This window comes from Asterias amurensis, chromosome 2 (assembly GCF_032118995.1).
Source record: "Asterias amurensis chromosome 2, ASM3211899v1".
NCBI lineage: Eukaryota > Metazoa > Echinodermata > Asteroidea > Forcipulatida > Asteriidae > Asterias > Asterias amurensis.
In genome coordinates, this window is record NC_092649.1 from 29,044,532 (window position 1) to 29,065,803 (window position 21,272).

General features: G+C 37.0%; 1 protein-coding gene across 3 annotated transcripts in view; it reads right to left on the reverse strand.

Annotated features, from left to right (window-relative positions):
- LOC139933761 (plexin-B-like) overlaps positions 1-21,272 on the reverse strand; it is a 36,386-nt gene that overhangs the window by 10,593 nt on the left and 4,521 nt on the right. For 2 of the 3 annotated variants that reach the window (XM_071927959.1, XM_071927960.1), the window contains exons 4-26: positions 19,076-19,184; positions 18,597-18,685; positions 16,943-17,071; positions 16,732-16,847; positions 16,020-16,152; positions 14,305-14,458; positions 14,096-14,195; positions 13,814-13,931; positions 12,145-12,279; positions 11,582-11,677; positions 11,361-11,469; positions 10,807-10,988; positions 8,599-8,753; positions 8,393-8,510; positions 7,556-7,692; positions 6,967-7,131; positions 6,228-6,363; positions 5,560-5,796; positions 4,770-4,946; positions 3,237-3,456; positions 2,698-2,837; positions 2,126-2,253; positions 90-155 (exon numbers count right to left, since the gene is read on the reverse strand). In XM_071927959.1, the coding sequence (XP_071784060.1) occupies positions 90-155; positions 2,126-2,253; positions 2,698-2,837; positions 3,237-3,456; positions 4,770-4,946; positions 5,560-5,796; positions 6,228-6,363; positions 6,967-7,131; positions 7,556-7,692; positions 8,393-8,510; positions 8,599-8,753; positions 10,807-10,988; positions 11,361-11,469; positions 11,582-11,677; positions 12,145-12,279; positions 13,814-13,931; positions 14,096-14,195; positions 14,305-14,458; positions 16,020-16,152; positions 16,732-16,847; positions 16,943-17,071; positions 18,597-18,685; positions 19,076-19,184 (3,149 nt within the window). Of the gene's footprint in view, positions 1-89; positions 156-2,125; positions 2,254-2,697; positions 2,838-3,236; positions 3,457-4,769; positions 4,947-5,559; positions 5,797-6,227; positions 6,364-6,966; positions 7,132-7,555; positions 7,693-8,392; positions 8,511-8,598; positions 8,754-10,806; positions 10,989-11,360; positions 11,470-11,581; positions 11,678-12,144; positions 12,280-13,813; positions 13,932-14,095; positions 14,196-14,304; positions 14,459-16,019; positions 16,153-16,731; positions 16,848-16,942; positions 17,072-18,596; positions 18,686-19,040; positions 19,185-21,272 lie in introns of those variants that run through there. The other variant, XM_071927961.1, reaches the window with a different exon arrangement.

Below are 21,272 nucleotides of genomic sequence, written 5' to 3' on the forward strand. Positions count from 1 at the left end.
GGTTATGACTGAAGTTAAGATTTCTGTCTTCTTGCACTCTCTGTAAATCAAATACAATAAACTCTGAAGAGTAACTTTGTGATACTTACTCAGTCAGGTATGTCATTTTATTCTCCAGGATCATGACCACTGTAAGCAGAGATGCTATCAATTGCCTGAATAATAACATGGAATATACAGAGATGCTATCAACTGCCTGAATAATAACATGGACTATACAGAGATGCTATCAACTGCCTGAATAATAACATGGAATATACAGAGATGCTATCAACTGCCTGAATAATAACATGGACTATACAGAGATGCTATCAACTGCCTGAATAATAACATGGACTATACAGAGATGCTATCAATTGCCTGAATAATAACATGGAATATACAGAGATGCTATCAACTGCCTGAATAATAACATGGACTATACAGAGATGCTATCAATTGCCTGAATAATAACATGGAATATACAGAGATGCTATCAACTGCCTGAATAATAACATGGACTATACAGAGATGCTATCAACTGCCTGAATAATAACATGGACTATACAGAGATGCTATCAACTGCCTGAATAATAACATGGAATATACAGAGATGCTATCAACTGCCTGAATAATAACATGGACTATACAGAGATGCTATCAACTGCCTGAATAATAACATGGACTATACAGAGATGCTATCAACTGCCTGAATAATAACATGGACTATACAGAGATGCTATCAATTGCCTGAATAATAACATGGAATATACAGAGATGCTATCAACTGCCTGAATAATAACATGGACTATACAGAGATGCTATCAATTGCCTGAATAATAACATGGAATATACAGAGATGCTATCAACTGCCTGAATAATAACATGGACTATACAGAGATGCTATCAACTGCCTGAATAATAACATGGACTATACAGAGATGCTATCAACTGCCTGAATAATAACATGGAATATACAGAGATGCTATCAACTGCCTGAATAATAACATGGACTATACAGAGATGCTATCAACTGCCTGAATAATAACATGGACTATACAGAGATGCTATCAACTGCCTGAATAATAACATGGACTATACAGAGATGCTATCAACTGCCTGAATAATAACATGGAATATACAGAGATGCTATCAATTGCCTGAATAATAACATGGACTATACAGAGATGCTATCAACTGCCTGAATAATAACATGGAATATACAGAGATGCTATCAATTGCCTGAATAATAACATGGACTATACAGAGATGCTATCAACTGCCTGAATAATAACATGGAATATACAGAGATGCTATCAACTGCCTGAATAATAACATGGACTATACAGAGATGCTATCAACTGCCTGAATAATAACATGGAATATACAGAGATGCTATCAATTGCCTGAATAATAACATGGAATATACAGAGATGCTATCAACTGCCTGAATAATAACATGGACTATACAGAAATGCTATCAATTGCCTGAATAATAACATGGAATATACAGAGATGCTATCAACTGCCTGAATAATAACATGGAATATACAGAGATGCTATCAACTGCCTGAATAATAACATGGACTATACAGAGATGCTATCAACTGCCTGAATAATAACATGGAATATACAGAGTTAAGACTGGGGCTAAACTTCATATAGATGCTTAAACAGCCAATATTGCTGAACAAATTTATGCTAAGCATAAATGAGCAGGTTACCTGCCACAAATCGTACATAGGGAATAGTTTGGATACTAACTTTATTCTGTAAAGCATGAATTGCATGTGCAAGTAGCTCAAACAAATTATCATTCCACAATCAAAGCATGAAGCTCAGTTGGTTGCCTATAAAAATTCCTCTGTCTGACAAGGCTTTGATAATGTTACCATTTTCTCTGATATTTCCTAGGCAAAGTGAATGCAATTTCCAAGATATCAATTGTAAAAGTACTAATCATAATCAAGCTTTAGGTGAACAGCTTGTAAACAAATTCAATATCATGAAAGGATATTGCATCTGATGAATTACCTAAAAATAAAAAAACCTACCATCTGAAATTTTGAATCCAAGTCAAACTATATTTCAAAATAATTTTCTGCGATATTCCTTAACAACTGAAATCTAAAGATTTTATACTTACTTTTGTCTGACGGGTAACTTTGAGGGGTTCTCTGCATCCAACGTCTGAATCAGAACAATTAAGAAAGCCTTGTTGCTAAGAAGACGAGAAAACTTCATCATTGCTTTCTGGACATTTTCATCTGGATACTAAAAAAAAAAAAAAATAGATTGGACAGGAGAACACAATGACATATTAAAAAGATTTGGTTAATTAACAGCAAAATTCAAGCCAAGGTAGACTTTTGATAATTTACAAAGACAAGTATTCTCACTTTGTGCATCCCAACATATGCATAAAAATAGAGAATTGAGACAATTTGGGTTATAGAATTGAGTGCTTTCAGAAGCCTTTCTCAGATTCAAATTTAAGGGTGAAAAATTACATCTTTCTCTAAAACTACATTAGTTTATGAGGGTCGTTTCTAACAATGTTTTATAACATCCAACAGCGCTCCAGTAATTTGTATCAAATTATTATGGTCTTTAATTTTTGGGAGTAAATACCCTGCCTTTAAGAAAGTATTTTTTTTAAATAAAAGACGACAAATCCGAGTGAAATGCGGGTGCGGTGCAAGAATGGCAGGCACTTACCTCTTTATCCTGAGTGTCTGGTCTCTCTTGCCCAATGAACAGCATATTACTGGCGTACTCTCGGTGACTGACAAATGGCATTCCAATTCCATGCAAGTCACTCGTCAAATCTGTCAAGTCTGTCTGAAGTTCCGCAAAGGCTGAAGTCAAAAATATTAAATAGGTAGGTAAACTAGAAACTCATTAGTGTTAATCAGAAGCCCACCGAACGCTCTTTCAAGAAAAATTGTTGTTTTTCTCCAAAGACTTTCAAAATGAAATTTAAATGAAACAATGACAAGACTAGTATCATCACCCTTTAACTTTAAATGCTTCTCCTCACCTATGGTTAAATGGGTATCTGTGAGTACAGAGATGGTTCTTGATGGTAATGGGCTTAGCTTGGTGCGCTACATATTTGGCAGCACAGGCTGTACCCTCAGGGAGCTGAGATGGTATGAGAAATGAAATAAAGGCCCAATGTAGGAGCGCAATGAGCAACCACTATCATTACTATCATTATTGTCTTTTAGCCTTTGAGACTCCCAGGGCCTCCATACCTTGTTTGATCTCATCTGACAGATCCACTTCTAATGTTACCATATCATCCTGGATGAGTCTAGCTTCTCGTCTGGATCCATACAGCTGAGCTAAGAAGCACAAGGCAACAATGAGAATGCAGACCACGATGACTCCACTGATTGATGGGAGTACAATTGGAACCAATGCTACAGGATACTTAGTGTATCCTATACGGAACTCTAGATTGCTGTGAATTACCTAAAGAGAGAACAGGAACAAGGTGCAATTAGTTCTACTACTTGTTTTGGGTTAGTTCGATTTCATAGAATTGTCTGTAGACTTGCAGAAACTACAGGGCTCGAATTTCACGCTGGACCGCAGGCCCGAGGCCAGTGATTTTAGCTTCGGTCCAGTAAACTTTATGCGAACAAGTCCGGCGGTCTTGTGTTTTGTTTTTTATGCATACTAATATAGTTACTATTACAAATAATTATATGAAGTATATTATCTTTCATTAAAAAATGTATTTCAATCTCATTTAAAATAAAAGTTTTTGTTTTACTTGTCGTCAAATCAGTGTTCTGAGCACGCCTGCGGAACGTCAATCCGTCCTTTTTTCCTGTGCATCAGGCTGCATACAAGTTTACCATTCAGTTTACTCATGCCCACACCTTGTACATCTAGTCTGAAACCATTTATGTTTATGCTCCCGGGGAGTGAGCGAGCGGGGACGAGGGAGTGATGTGTTGGTACCCGGCGCGGCGGCACACCTTAGTACAGCGATGTTTGTTTACCACTGACCATGTGTAAAGTCTGATACCTTACAAAGGAGTGTTGAATTTGCATTAAGAAGGTCTGGTTGCAATACCACACATCCCTGTGTTGCATGGATTAAAAGTAAGGTCTTGTTGCCAAACGTCTTGCTAAGTATGGCTACCAACAGTGATGAGCTTCTGACTACTGCTGTCAAATTTTTGGTCAATCTTTTTATGAAGTTCTTTTTTTTTATGAATGCTGCACGTTGCAGTGTTTTGTTGGTGATTTGCCTGTCAAATCGGAATTTCTTTTTTTGAGGCGGCAAAAAATGACGTGAAGTAGGTATATGGAACTTTATTGATTGGGTTTTACAGCAAAAAAAAGCCTCCTATGGGATGAAAAAGGCCTGCTGTTCTATCATGTTAACTTTTTTTTTTCCTAATAAAATTTTGGTCTTGGAAAAAATCTTCCAGTCCAGTAAAAATTCTGAGCAACAAGCCCTGCGGTCTTGTGGATTTTTCCCCCAAATTCGAGCCCTGAACTACTCCTCCTAAACTTATCTCTTGGTGTCCTAGACAGATGGTCGTTTCTCAAGTAAATTATATCTGAGATGTATTTGAAGACATACACAAACTACAGGAAGCCTTCCATCTTTGGCCCTAGAAGTCCCTGGAAGTTAGATTAGATTAGATTAGAATGGTTGGTTGTTTCTCAATATTTTTGTCTAGACCTAGACCACACCAAGCCGCCTCTTAGTGTTTTGACACAAAAAGTCAAGGTCTAAGGGTTCTACCAAGAGCTGTTTTAAGACTTACCCGGACCACAGGAAGCCCTCTCTTTGTGTCTTGGCCGTTGAAGTCTCCAGCAGGCGGTAGCTCCTCAGGTAAAATACAACCAAGGGCTGTTTCTTCAATGAAGGTTACGTCACATCTCATTGTTCCAACATGAACGATGATTTCTGATTCAGTGATTGCATTGTTGATTCGTTCACCCTGAGTTAACCAAAATACTTCAATGGTAAATATCACACTCACAACTGATAAAACTACTAACAATCAAATTCCTCAATTCAATTGATACTTGGATCCAAGTGGTTTTCAAACCTTCAATCAATAAAAAGTTGTAGGAATCAGTTATTATAATAGTATTAATATTGGGAGGCTAACAGCTGAATTGCGAAAAGCAGGCATGCAAGGGCGCCTTTGGCAACCAGCCACATCAACCCATTATACGCTCAACCAGCGATCGAAAGTGTTTAATTTTTCCTAAGGGAGGAAAACCGGATGGTCTGGGAAAACCCTTGTAGCACAGCAGAGGGAGGGGAACCAGAGGGTCCAGATGATCAATGAAGCCGTCATGGCATTTGACAGAACTAACACACAACTCTAGTCACATTGGTGAGAGGTGAGCATTTTACATATTGTGTGGGTTTAGGCATGTTACTTGGTCCTTTCCAGATACTTCCAATAGCGAAATAATCATATATTAGAAAATCACAGAAACAGTGTCATGCTTGTAAATACAAAAACATTGATTATGAATTGGGATTATGTAATTGAAAAATGAATAATCAATTTGACTGAGCTTTCATTGATAAATCCTCACCATGATTGTCATCAGCTCCCCATTCTTCTCAAACAAGTCGTTTTTAAACTCGTCATACTCTGGATCAGGAAAGAACTCCAAGTCAACATTGTTGTCTTCTGACCATGTTAAGAGGTCACTCACACCGTCCATAATGAAGCCAAAGGTCACGTTAAGTTGAGATAAAGAGCTGCTTATGGCTGATGTTATATTGGGCGTGAAGCAACGCATGAACTCTGAGCTTTGCACAACACATTTCTAGACAAACATAATTCACAGTAGATGATTCTCTTATAAAACAAATGTTTCCTTTTGTATTCAGAAAGCAAACACAGATGTTACATCATCAGTCGATTGAAGCTTTGTCGTTAAATAAACTGTGGACTAATTTTCAAATAAACTATCTCTTCTGTTTTTCTTTCAACTCGTATACCTTCAGAATGTGTTACAAAAACAGACACTTTAGAGATGCTCATAGAAAGCACTTTTATTAACTTATTATTTTATTCACTGTTTGAACCTGTTAACTCATTTACAAAGATGAAGCTTAATATTTTAAGAAGAAGAAATAAGGTGGAGACAAAACCTCTTACTACGATACGGCAAAGTCAAAAGTTCACTACAGTTCATTTCTTTCAAACAACCGGTGGTGTGATTTACGATGACAATGTTGAACTATAGTAACTCACCTCCACAAACTCAATATTGTTGGGTCCCTCACTGCGGACAGATCTCTTAGTGATTTGAGAAGCAACTGTAACAACAAGTGAAGCCATCTGGGCAGTGTCTAGATGAGTCCCATTGACAACCATCTCCCGACCACCACTGAGTAATAAACAATTAAAATGGCTCATGAGAATTGTAGAAAATGAGATATTACTTGCTTATCTGATTACGGCAGAGAGTTCTTTGTTACAATTTAAATTTCTCAGCCAGAATGAGATTATTTAAAGGATTGGGGTACTTTTTGCAACACAAAACACTATGTCCACAGATTTACTTTAAACTAACACCGTTTGAAGATAATGATAGTAGCTTCCCTTAAAATGTTACTTGCTGAGGTGCTGTAGTTTTTGAGAAATTAGTAAAACAATGTCACAAAAATGCTAAAATAACTTTCGTCTCCTGAGACGAATATTATTTTTGTGACTTCTTTTATTACAGCACCTCAGCAATTAATAATTTAAGGGAAGCTTGCTACCATCAATCTTCAAACTGGGTAAGTTTTATGTAAATCTGTGTATATTGTGTTTTGTCAAAAAGTACCCACAAAGGACTCACCTCCCACTTTGTTCTCAAAGTTGGATTCAAAAAAAAAAAAAGGTTGTAAACTACCAACAAGAGAATGTGGTCAAAGGTGATGTTGCAAAACTGTGAAAAACAAACGACAGTTTACAGACTTGTTCAAATTTTCTGAGATGTACTCACGCATATATACTTCTGGTTGGACTGACTTCAGTAATGACAGGGTTGTCACTGAAAGTGTACACCTCGCTTGTTTTTCCTGCTCCATCAAAAGACATCTTGAGAACTTCTGTCTGCGCAACAGACCCCTCAGAGCTTGAGCACACTGCTTCAGTCTCTGTCACTGGGCTGTAAAGTTATGAAGCAGAAGGCAGGTCAAAAGAGAAGTAATTTTTCAAGTAACTGTTTATATTATATAGCACATGCATCGAAATTTAGGGTATTCAAGATGCTTGAACAGACAAATTTTAAGACAGGGTTTGAATTTGTTCGAATTTTAGAGCTCCTTGTCAACTGCCACTGCCAAAACGGGCAAACTCCTTTTCTTAATAATAAGTGTGACTGGGTTCTTTTACGGGCATTACAAGACACACAGGGTTAATGGCTTTACGGCTCCTCATCACAAGGACAAAGTAATAATGGTTTAGTGTCCTGCTCGCGGAAGCAAGTGTCAAGACTGGGACTCGAACCCACACTGCTGAGTTTGGTGCTCTCATCTACTCAGCTAAGACTATCTTTAAATGTTCTTATTTAGTTAATAGCTTTCACTTGCCTTGTTATAATGCAAGCTTTATCTCCAATGAATGCCTGAATATTCCTTCCTGTATTTAGAGCCATTCCATTGATTGTTATACGAGTCCCACCAGCTGCTGGTCCAAAACGAGGACTGAAACTTGTAATAGATGGAACCTGGCAGGAAAATCAAAATCAGAACAACAAATAAAGTACAAATTCATAATGTAAAGGGATAAATCATTTCATTGTCTTGTCTTGAAATCTACTTATCTTTGGCTCATTGGGATGATGGGACTGGAATCAGTTATTGACACAAAGCTCAATAGCCAAATAAAGAACTGTGATGTGCAGTCCTAAATATCACACCTTAAGTCAAGGCCCTGTTTATAATGGTTTAGTTTTGAGAAGTGATACTGAAATGTACTGAAGTTAAAAACATGCAAGTGAAATAAATTCATTTGACGTCATTCTCCTGAGGGTGATCAGATCACTGATCGAAACGTTGATCTGTTTACCCACTGGTTCTTTTCAAAAACACCCCATCTCATCATAGATAAAATTTATAAACTCTGTAAACCTCAATTGATTGTATTCCCATCATGACAGCAAACCAAAAAGTGAACTTTCCCTACATCTTATGCAAAATTGAATTATGTTCAAACTAAGTGTAAATTTCTTGTTTGTTGTTGTTCAATTGTTATTTCAATATCAATAGGGACACCGCCAAAATAGGGCTAGATAGCTCAGTTGGTAGAGCGCCGGCACGTTAATTCAGAGGTCGTTGGTTCAAATCCCACTCCAGTCAATTCTTTGTTCAACCCCAAAATCAATTGTTATTTATCATTACTGTAGACTCCATTGTAATCAAACTTACCCTATATTCAAAGCTAGCATTTCCTGTGCTTTCCTGTAGTGTTGTCCCATCACCTCCCCTGACTGTCAGAGATATCGGCACAACACTTTCAACTCTCGATTGAGTTAGGCAACTTACACTGTGAAATAAGGTCAGATAAAATTCAAATTATACTTCTTACAAGCTCAAGGAAATTTGATAGGGCCCATTTGAGGTATACTTCTTACCTGTGTCCAGTTTCATAATAGGTTTCCAGTCCATCCAGATGGCATTCTTGATCTCCAATCATCACATTCAGTACAGTATGGAACCCTCTGCCAATATCTGTACCTATTACAGATACTATGGTGTTACCTTCTATTGGTCCACTCAATGGATACACCTAAACAATACAAACAATGTCAAGTCAAGATGTCATTACATTTAACACTTACAAAATTTATAACCATGAACTAAATAAATCGGTAGTTCATTGATCTACAATTGAAATCGTGACCTTGTAAAGGCGACACTTGGTCAAAGAAATTTGAAAATTCTGTTCCAAGGGCTAACCTATTTACACATGGTGTAGGCTGTAATACATTTTCAGTCAATTTTAAAAACAACTTTTCTGATTTTTCCAATGGAAAAACAAAGTCGTCAAAAAAAAACCCAGAATAATATCATGCTTCAGGCCTCAACCTTTAGCTTCAGAGGGGCAAGGCCACTTGGCCTCAAAAGCTCCAAAAAAGAAAGGGGCACCAAGGCCAACTGAAAAGGCACCAAGGCCATTTTCAAACCTTTATTTGTTGATGATTGTTAAACTTTCCACTGATTTCAAGATGGTGGTCAACTTTCCAACCCATATTTGTTTCATTGTCGCTGTTTACATGCTGTGCAACTGAAATTGAATAAAAGTTTCAAAATATTTGTTGCTGAATTATTTACAGTTTTTTTTTGCAGCACTCGCATTGCAAACTATTACCCCAGTAATTAACTTACCCCCATTTTACCCCCCCCCCCTCCCCTTAATCATCGACTTAATTAAACTCCTCTCTGCTCATCTGAAAACAAATCATTGCTCCAGAACAAAGAGATGTTGAAAAAATCATACAGAAAAATATTAAGAAAATGAAGAAAAAAGATAAATTAGTCTCTGGCTCACCACCAACTCTGCGAGACAATCGAGCCCCACCCACCCCCACGCCAACACCCACCAACAACCCGGAGGCGCAACAAAATCCGATGATTTGGAAAAATAAACCTTAAAATTTAATATAAACCTCTTGTTTTTTTGTTTTGTTTCTTTAATAAATATGATTATAAAAATTAAAAACGAAACCCCACCCCCTTTAGCACAAAATAATTGGCCTAGCATTTAGCTAAACTTTTAAGTTGTATTGTGCATGCCGGCGTTTATGCCACGCTAGACCGCGCTAAATAAATACTATAAAAATGTAAAGAAACGCACCTAATTAAAAAACGCTTCTAAAGTTGGCACTTTGCTGCCACTCCAGCCCTTTCGCCTTCCTGCTTATTTTTGCATCTTTTGTGGGATGGCATGCTGATTAATCAATAATGAACTTGATGGAGTATGATGATTTCCAAAATTAGGGCTCTGCCATTACCTCCATATAATCCGATTTTGAAGTTTTACAATTCCACGCTTGTTTTATGTTGTGTGTACATAAACATGTGTTTGGCAATGAAAAAGAAAGTCGCAAGGCAGGCAGATCACTGGTAGTGGTGGGTCACAAACATTAATCCAGTACAAGCCTTGGACACCAGCGAAATAGCCAGGGGAAAAACATAGACTGTATCCTGGTCCCTGCCGCGCGCCTCCCCGGCCCCATCACCAACAAATACAGATCTCAATAGACAAAATCAGTGCGAAAATGCGTAATTTAGTGTAGGGACTTGTAGCGAGTTTATACATTGGAGTAGTCTGGTGCTGCCTTTTTAGTAGTAAACAGCTCAACTACGTTTGATATGGTTACCATGCCACGTTCTCGACACACTTTTTATTGCACAGAAGCAGCATTGTGAAAACTAGTGTGCGGGATTGTACGTTCCGAAACAATTTACCTTCATAATTAAAAGGGTCTGACCTCACAATATTAACAAAAAATAACACTTTCGAATAAATAATGTTATGGAATAAATGGAAAAGGGCACGCCCAAGTGGTTGTAAGGTACGTGAATTTTAAAAGGGCTTCACGGCAATTCGCTGGGGCTGGTGGCCGCTGTAGAGGTTGAGGTCTGATGCTTAACATTTAATTTATTCAATATTCATTCACCTCTTGAAGTATTAGAAAAAGGAAGTTGACTTTAAGAATAAACTAAGGTTCCTAAAGGTTTCATCTTAGTACGAAGTGGTGACATTACTATCACTCCCTTATTAAAAACCCTGAACTCCAAATCAATAATTACTAACTGAATCTAATAAATCTACTCACCCCTTGGAGGATTGGATCAGGGCAGTTGGCGTTATTATTGTGGGTAACCCACTCTCCTTCCGCTGTTGTACAAGACTCTCTTAGTTCACACATAGCATTACACCAAACACACTCCAGCTCTGGCCTGGCAGTAACACACCGACTACAATCTGGCTTCAATGCTCCACACTTGTAAAGTGTTGCTGTAGCAAAAATACAAGTTTAAAATATTTTTTTGCATGCACTATTTATAAATCATAAAAGTTTCCATGTCAAAATATGCTTTAGAAAGTTACCATTGTCTTAATTTAGAGTGCTGGAGAGAAAGCATCTCATGATCAAAATAATTTTATCTCATGATTGTTAGGTTTTTCACAATTAATGCTAGATGGCTCGAACTTTGTTTACAAAACAAAACAAATACAATCAACAGAGAACTCAGTCAGCAACATCCCCCCTTGTGGGATCCTAGCTACTGTATGGTAGGGTCTTCACTAAGGGTAAAATTCTATAAGTTGGACTTGTGTGTATGGAAGTGCCACTCTCTCCACCCCACATCCTTGACTCAAACTCACCATTATTGTTGAATAAGTCATCTAGAATGTGAGGGTTATTACTGGTGTCTGTCCATTCAATGGTCAGTTTCACAATCAGCTCTGCTTCATCAGTGGAAGTGTAGGTATACTGTGAAATAGAAATGGGCTGATATCAAATTAAGTTCAACTCAACTTTTGGCTTTCTTTTGGTAAAAAGTTGGTTATTAACTTCAAGAAAATTAACAGTGTAATAAACTTACAGCTTTCATGTCACACATGATGGTATCATTATTACGCTGTGCCGTTGTACTCTGACTTACTCCCTCGATATCAAAGCTACATTCAAAGCTAGTAATCTAAGAGATGAAGAAAAGTTAGGTTAGTCAGAGGGAGTTTACAAAATTTTGTTCAAACAAGGAGGAAACATGTAATTTTTTCCCCTTGAACAGACAAAAAGTCATGCCTAATTTTTAGAAAGAGGAAAAATCACACTTTAATTCATTAATACTAATTTAAAAAAAATTCTTATCAGGTTATTTGTTTTCATTTTATTTAATTGCACAAAATGTTTATCCTAGCAGAGCCTTTCTCAAAGGCTAAAATACAACACAAGACACATGTTAATGTTATAACAGGTATACAAGTGTAACAAAAGCAGTCAGGTTATTTGTTTGCAACCGCTGGATTAATGTGCAACAGCGCTCTGCCAACTGAGATATCTAATATAGGTAATTAATCATGCCTTGAGCTGTCATTCATTATTCCTGTGATTAAATTAATCACATTTTATGTAGAAGTTTATTTTGATTGACTGATAACTAACCTGGGTCTGATCAGGTAGATTTGTAGTCATGACTTGTAAACTTCTTTCAATTCCATTGGGAAGAAGGACTTTAGTATTCTGAGCCAGCAGCTGAGGGCAGAAACCCGGACCCTTGGGTGAAGACAAAGCTGGATTCTAAAGAATTAAAGACAGTGGACACTAGTGGTAATTGTCAAAGACTAGTCTTCTCACTTGGTGTATCTCAACATATGCACAATTTGAGCTCAATTGGTCGTCAAAATTGCGAGATATGAATGAAATAAAAAACACCCTTGTAAAACGAAGTTGTGTGCTTTCTGATGCTTGATTTCGAGACATCAAGTTCTAAACTTGAGGTCTCGAAATCAAATTCGTGGAAAGTTACCCCTTTCTCGAAAACTAAGGCACTTCAGAGCATGGAGGAAGGAAGAGAAGGAGCTCAAACGACCCGCAAAACCGCAGAGTAATAAAAGAATACTCTGACAATGCCCCTGTCTGACCAGTGGAAAAAGATAGGAGACCTCCAACTGGATGGCCGATTAACGAGTAGGATTAAATCTCTTTGTACAGAACGTGTGGTACCGCCAGTCTGCGCTCTTGCCTGCATGTAAAGTTGAATCATTGGAAACAAGAATTGTGAATATACACGTTTTCATTTACCGTTTGTGGTGTTTCACGGAAACATCCTGGCATTATTTTACATTTTTTGCGACTTTCCGGTCACTAGCGGTGGTTCAAAATTTGGGTATTAGCACACGAGGGTGGTTGGTATTCAATTGTGTTTTTCGATTTGGTGAGCACAAGTGTACACAATTTTTATCAAGTCTCAAAAAAGTTGTTTTTCTGTATTATATCCATACGACATACGACACCATAGTTGAGTGAAGAACCAAGTGCGCACGTGCAAACTCACATACGCCAGGTCGCCCATCGTCTGTGTAAGGTATGTGGGTGATTATGAGGTGTCGTTAAACGGTTGCGGTACCACGGGTTCGACTTTTGAAGTCCCTTCGTTCGAGCTCCTTCTCTTCCTTCCTCCATGTTCAGAGGGAACCGTTTCTCACAATGTTTTATACCATCAACCTCTCCCCATTACTCGTCACCAAGAAAGGTTTTGTGCTAACAATTATTTTGAGTAATTACCAATAGTGTCCACTGCCTTTAACAACAAATCATTTATAATTAAATTTACTTTTATTTAACAGAAATGTATCCTTTTTTCAAGGTGTGTTGGAAACTTATTTTAAAACAGTATTCAAAAGATAGGAAAAGGAAAGGGTTTTATGACCGTCTTGGAAAAAAAAATTGCATGTTCCACTCATAACTGTGATATGTCAGAATTTCAAAAAAGGATCAGGTAATAAACCTCAAGAGAAACTGATTGGATATTTTTTTAACGATTTGGGTGTGAACAAAGAAAGGTTTACTAGTGCTGGATTTGAACCAATGACCTTTAGAAGGACATACCAACTGAGTTATTATATCTGCCCTATGTTGGCAGTCTCCTAATATTGTCAATATCTTTGTGCAGGGGTACCAGTCAGAAGCTGTACAATCATCAACTGCCGTTTACCCAGGAATCACACCAACATTTATGATACAACCTATAAGACTATTAGTAAATTTGTCTTTGTTCAACCCTAATCATTAAACCAAATTGACTCAATATTGAAGACATATTTTATCTTACGTTTTGTCCTGTAATGATGATTTCATTGTCTCCTGCACAAGTAGAACTAACATGAGTGCATCTATTCTCAAAGACACACCAATCACAGGCCCATCGACTACCAACACAAGATACACAACTACAACAAACAACAAAATAATACTATGAAAGAAACTCCTGCACCAGAGAAAAGCATAAGGAGTGAGACAAAAAAAGAAAAACGGGTATTTTAAACAAATTTGAAGCTTGTTTACTCAAAAGTAATTAACTATAAAAAAGAAGAGCAAAATTAAATATTCTTACGAAGTATGAGTTGAGCATTCATAGAAGTAGAAACTTGTATCCACAAAACTGACTGATGTTTCACTGGAATGGATGCTCAGTGTAACCATAACAGCATCATCTGGAAAATGGAAAAATATATTTCAGATTAAATAAATAAAAAATTGTTGGTAACATCTTTTAGAAAACAGCTCTTTTTTTAAGCAGCCCCATTTATGTGTCTGACTTACCTCCTTGTTGAATTGGAGGTATCCTATTACCAGGTGGGGAGACACATCTAAGATCCTCATTAGTCTTTGTAGCTTGAGATACGTAGGATCCAAACCAACATTCATATGTCATGTTGGTCAGTAAGTCTGGTAACTGCTCTACACTCACAGTAATCTAGGTAAATAATACATTTCAGTTAAAAGACAGGTTTACAGCAATTGTGTACATTTTATAATAGTAATAAATTACTTTTACTTACTACCTTTTTCAGACATGGAGGGGTAGTTTCAGCTAAAGATGGGCACAAAATTTTCTTAAAACAAGTTTTAGCCATGGTAGCAGTCTTGCAAGGCAAAGAAATAAATTACTTTTAAAGGTTTTAAACTGTGACACTGATGGGTAACAGGGCTCGAACTTTGGAAGAAAAAAAACCACTAGATCGCAGGAATTGTAGCTCAGAATCTTTACTGCACCAGGATTTTATTTACAAGACCAGAATCAAAATGAAAGAGACTTGAATCAAAATGAGAACACTGTTTTACCATGTACATCTAAACTGTTTTATTTGAACAAAACACTAAGATAAGATTTATCTCTACTATTTCATGGGTGATACTCAGCAGGATTGAACAAAATATTTGTGAAACTCAACTCAACATTATTTTGAACATCATTCTTTTGAGACAAAGGGGGAAAAAAAGACCACTGGACTTGTCCTGTTTTGAGCTTACTGACCAAACACTGAAATTACTGGCCTCGGGCCAGAGGTCCAGTGTAAAATTTGAGCCTTGAACAAGATCTAAAAAAGAAGCATATACCATCAACATCCAATTTATAGAGCTGATACTTAAAAATACCTTTGCCAAGCGTGATAATTAGGAGTGCACTAGCTACACAAATATATGCTCTTGATAGCATTTTGGATTGGAGCTCCCTACTGATACACAACACTATTTTGGCTTAGAACAAGAGGTATTGTTATATTCACATAGGCCTATAACATGGTTTAAAGGGTGGACAGTTGACATAGCTCCCCTCAGTATTGAAAGTTGACAATCTAGTTCCCGAGGCAAGTCCGAGAAAACTATAGTCGGTCAGAAAGAGTTTGGCTCATGAATATGCATTAAAGACAGTGTACACTATTGGTAATTGACAAAGACCAGTCTTCTCACTTAGTGTATCTCAACATATGCATAAAATAACAAACCTGTGAAAATTTGAGCTTGATCGGTCGTCGGAGTTGCGAGGTAACTATGAAAGAAAAAAACACCCTTGTCGCACGAAGTTGTGTGCTTTCAGATGCTTGATTTCGAGACCTCAAGTTCTAAACTTGAGGTCTCGAAATCAAATTCGTGGAAAATTACTTCTTTCTCCAAAACTACGTCACTTCAAAAAGGAAGCCATTTCTCACAATGCTTTATACTACCAACCTCTCCCCATTACTCGTTACCAAGTGAGGTTTTATGCCAATAATTATTTTGAGTACTTACCAATAATAATAATAATAATAATAATAATAATAATAATAACGAAGTCTGATATAGCGCACGTATCTACCAAACAAGGTACTCCAGGCGCTGAGTATATACAAACTTTCAGAAAGATAGGTAATTGCAGTGATGAGTTTTGAGACCCAATTATTTAGCACCTTATAAGGGTTTACAATAGTGTCCACTGCCTTTAAGTATGGTTAAGTTTATGAGGTATGGTAAAATTAGTTACACATTACTCTTACCTGTTGTTCAGTGACAGTGATTGGTAGATTGTTATAAGGATCCACATTGGTTATCTCAATACACTGTGCAGTATTATAGGCTAACCATCGGGTAGACACATCAGGCATCTTGCATTCTGAATACAGGGTGCATCTATAGGCAGGTACAAACATATTTTAAAGGTGGTCAAAATATTGACCAATCCATTAAAGAATTAAACTTAAAATCGGAAGTTGTTAATGGGGTACAAGTACTTTTAGACTGTATTGCAAGCATAGATTACGTCATATTCCGTTATTACTGACCACAGTTTGCCTTATGTGTACATACCACATGTGGTACATAAAAGTTCCAAACTCCTTGCATGGTTGGTGGGTAAACCACTTGGCTGCATAGAACAAGTAGAAAGCTTGACAAGGCCAAAATCTAAAACCAAAGTTGACCATAAAGATGCCATCTTTCATTATAAGACCCTGCTCAGATTACGCCACTTTTTTATTGCTCAGCATGCTAGAGGACTACAGTAGGCCTTTATGCTTGAATGCCACAGACTGCAAGAACTGCAGGAAAATTGCTCTACATTGTATCGATAGTACTCAATCATGGCATACCTGCTTCATTGCTATAGAACTGTGATTTCAGTGAAAAGGTTTTATACTAACTGTCTCTACATCAGATCAGGTTCTCACATCAATGTACTAGCCACATTATTATCAACACAACAATACTTACTGTCTTTGCAGAGTACACCAGCCACAGTATGGGTCTCCATCCATCTCTGCATCCGTACCAATACACGTCTCACACGTTGTATACTGACCACAACTCTCAACACGCATCTTCAGGAACTTTCAAACATAGTTCAAAAGATGAAATTAAATTAGAGCCTTGAATGGAAAAGAAAAAGCTGTTTGCATTTTCCTGCCATCTTTTCATATTTTACCTTTTGTTCAGTGAGTATGTACACCTCTCTTGTTGCATCGTTAATCTTGACATCTTTAAGGACTGGTCCAGTAATATCAAGGTCTACTCTTTCATACAGTCTGGCTGAGGTATTGCTCTGGATATGAACCTGTAACACAGCAGGGGAGAAAATACGACTTTCAGATATCTGGATATATCAAAGAAAACAACAAAATATGAATAGATTATCAGTTTCCAATTTCAAGGCTCTGTTACTACAAACTTCTGCGCTTACAGCGCTCTGTAAGGCTTATATCAATCTAAATGGGCCAAAAGTGCAGAATTCCGCTGTAAGCGGAGGAATAAAATTGGCCCCAGATTCTGTAGTATAGTGTAATATTGTGTCATTATATTCCCTATTCCAATAGTGACCTTATTTTATAACTAGAACAGCGAAGCTGCCCTTGGCGAGCTGCCGATCACCAATAAGAACCAATGACCGACAGAAAAAACAATCATTTGATCAACTGATGGTCAAAGGGGTGGGACATTGACCAGTATGAAGTAATTACCATTTAAGGTTTTCATTGCTTTAGCTCATTCAAATAGAACCAGTGATAAATTCTTTGAGTTTCATCTTTTCATATTATCTACATGTAAGCAGCAATATTTGATTCAAACTTTTGAGTTTTATCGTTTCATATGCATCTTTATGTAAAAAGTAATATTTTATTTAGGTTTAATTCTAGTCAGTGCATCATGGAAATAAGGAGTTATGCCTGTTCAATTTGTTTATTGTTTTAGCTCAGTCAACTGAAACCCGCATTAATTCTTTGAGTTTTCTCTTTTCATATGAATCTACATGTAAGAAGCAATATTTGACTTCAAGTCAGTAACTGACTTAAGTTTGCAACATCGTTGCAATCAGGAGTTAGGATCATTTATGTTTTTCATTGTTTCTGCTCATTCAACTGGAACCAGTAAAAGAGAGTTTGATCTTTGTTTCAAAACTTTATATTTTAGTTTGAGTTTGTTTCTTTTAAATCCGGATGTCAATGTTTGAAAACATAGCTGAAAACTACTGAAAATGACTGGCAATTGTATATAACAATCTCACTTTGGCTTGTATACCCAAAACAACTCAACTCAAAGACTTAAACTTTTTAAACATTTCCAAAAACTTTAACGCGGACGGCCAGACAGATGGATGGAAATTGGTATTACATAGGCTCGAACTGCTCTGCAGCTCGCCAAAAATTATGGAAAATCTTGATGACCGAGTTTGTGGTTAATGAAACTTTACAGGTAAAGACTCTATAAACACTATAGATGGGAATCTCCTCTTTAATTTTTTTAGTCTGAAAAAAAATGACATGAAAATTGTACCAAGCTTGATGTATGAATCAGGCATTCCTTATACAAAGGTTTGCGGTAACACCATGTAATGACTATCTCTAATGAGTTGGGGTGGTTCTGAAAAGAACCGTTGGTTTCAACTTGACGTTTCGATCAGTATGCTCTGATCGTCTTCTGGAGAAAGCTCATTAGAGATAGTCATTACATGGTGGTACCGCAAACCTTTCTATATCGTATTTCCACCATGCAAAGTTTCAAATCCTACAGGCATTCCTTCTCAAAAGGAATTTTTCAAATGCAAACAAAGAATGCTCACAAATGCTCACTAACGTTCTTACCTTTAAAAGTTCCCCACTGGAGTTAGTTCCAATGATGGCTATAGTGTGGTTCATCTCAGTAGTTGTAATGATGGATGACATAAGAGTCTCTTGAAATAAATGCACAATCAATATCAGATTACTACAAGCAACAATTTATTATCATTTAAGTGATGAAATATATCATCTCGGCTTAGTTATTTAGATATAATGTGGATTATTATTTTTATTATTAAATATACAAAATGATTTTGACCAAAACAAACAGTCAAGTAATTTGATTGTACTTGACATTTAGCTTTTGAAGTGTATAATATAATTTAAGGCAAATGTCAACTAAAACTACCAGTTTATTTTATATACAAACTCCAACACTGCATTGGATGCTGTTATATGTACCATTATCATACATCTATATATTGGGTTAGAACCATCATCAACAGGATGACACAGATATTGACTAACCTATAAATAAGAGAATTGAAAGTTGTTTCTAATACCCGATAGTTCCAGAACAGCATTGGATGATGTTACATCAATGCCTTTAGCATACTTGTATAACTTGATGTCCCCTTCAAAAGGATGACACAAATAAAGATCTGGATCAACCTAGACAAGAAAAAGATCAATGATTAGCCTCCATCCAAAGATTAAACTTGCTTCCAAAAATTAATTTACTAAATGGCTGTGTTGTGTATTTATTTATCACAGAAAATAAACTACATAGTGTAGGCTAATGTGTGATATCAAGCCAAGGGACTTCCAGAAAAATGAGAAAGTGAACTTACATGTAGCTCTGAAATTTTTTCAAAATTCAACAAACAGAGCTGTATTAATCTATCTAGACATAAATAACTAATAAAATAAAGTGATTATGTTTTTACATGTGTTAAAGAATAACAAAATAAAACAACGCATTGGTTATTTTTGTATTGCAATGACAATTTTACACTGTAGGTACAATGGTCATTTACTCACTGAAGGAATCCCAATATTCTACTTGGAAACCACTCTCAACAAACAACTCGGTAAACTTTTTTTTTCTGTGAATAATTGTCTATTACATGTTTTATCTAAACACATCAACAAAAGTAAGTCCCCCCCTAAACAATTCGCCATAACATCGTAAGGTAAAACATTTTACCATTACAACTAATTAAGAAATAATTCTATGACATGTTTCCTAAGTGTTGTTTAAAAATGAAAGATGTGCATGAATTCATGGCTGAGTGAGCTCAAATGGAAGACAATAACTGCCCTTCTCAAAAGTCACATTTGAAGGTTTATCAAATCTACAGGTCAGTAACGCGTGTACCCGCCACGCCTGTCAATGACCGCCTGGCACCGTCATGGGCCCAATTTCATAGAGTTGCTAAGCACCAAAGTTTGCTTAGCGTGAAATTTCTTCCTTGATAAAAACAGGATTACCAACCAAATGTTCATTTGTTGCATATTGCTTATTACTGGCGATCAGCTGTTGTTTCCTTATCCTGAGAATTTCGTGGAAATTTGGCTGGTAATCCTCTTTTTTATCAAGGCAAACATTTCATGCTTAGCAAATTTTTGTGCTAAGCAGCTCTATGAAATTGGGCCATGGTGTTGATCAGTCTAGTGACATGCTGCTGTGGGATGGCATTCCACTGAACTTGCAGAAGATGGGACAGGTGAGCCAGGTTGCTGTTGGCCTTGATGTTGGGATATGCAGATCGCTTCAGCTAGTCCCACAGGGATGGGATTGAGGTTGGGCGAACTTGCCGGCCACACCATTCGCTCGATGCCTTCACCAGCCAGGAATGCAGTAGCTACTCTCCCTCTGTGCGGTCAGGCATTAATGTCATCCATGTACACAAATGCTCCACCATGGGCTGCAGCAAGTGGTGCAACATTTGGACGCAGCACTTCGTCAACATATCATTGTGCTGTCAGGTTGCCAGCAATCTGCACCAGTGGTATTTTCCTGGTAAGGCTTATACTATGACACTTGATCCCACCACCATAGGCTGTAACTGGTTGAACACATCACTCTGCATGTTGCTATCAATCTCGACGCCCATCTCAACACCCGTCTCCGGCCATCACTGTGACTCAGGCAACTTCTCGTCTCATTGGTGAACAACACAACGCAACCTTTGTGACTTTTGAGAAGAGCAGTTTTTGTCTTCCATTTGAGCTCATTCAGCCATGAACTCATGGACATCTTTCATTTTCAAACACACTTAGGGAACATGTCATAGAATTATTTCTTAATTGGTTGTATTGGTAAAATGTTTTACCTTACGATGTTATGACGAATTGTTGAGGGGGGTACTTACTTTTGTTGATGTGTTTATTTGGTAGACCACAAGATACTTTTACTCACAGGAATGTTTTTTATCCAATTTGACATGGAAACGTAAAATTCCAAAACATTGTTTTTGTAAACGTACGACCATGACAACCATGACAAAAAAATACACAGCGACTATATCAGAATTTCTATTCAATGAAAGAGAAAAAACATTGGCTTTTATCTTTCAAACTTTGAAGCTCTGAATATCTCAAAATAGAGTAGATGGTGGCAAAATATTTGGCAACGGCTTTTATTTGACATTGCATTGGAAAGGGGAACTACTGCCTGTTCTATCAATCTATGACACTTGAGGGTGCTATTCATCAAATTGCTTTCATAATGCACTGAAAACACGAACTGTTTCTCAG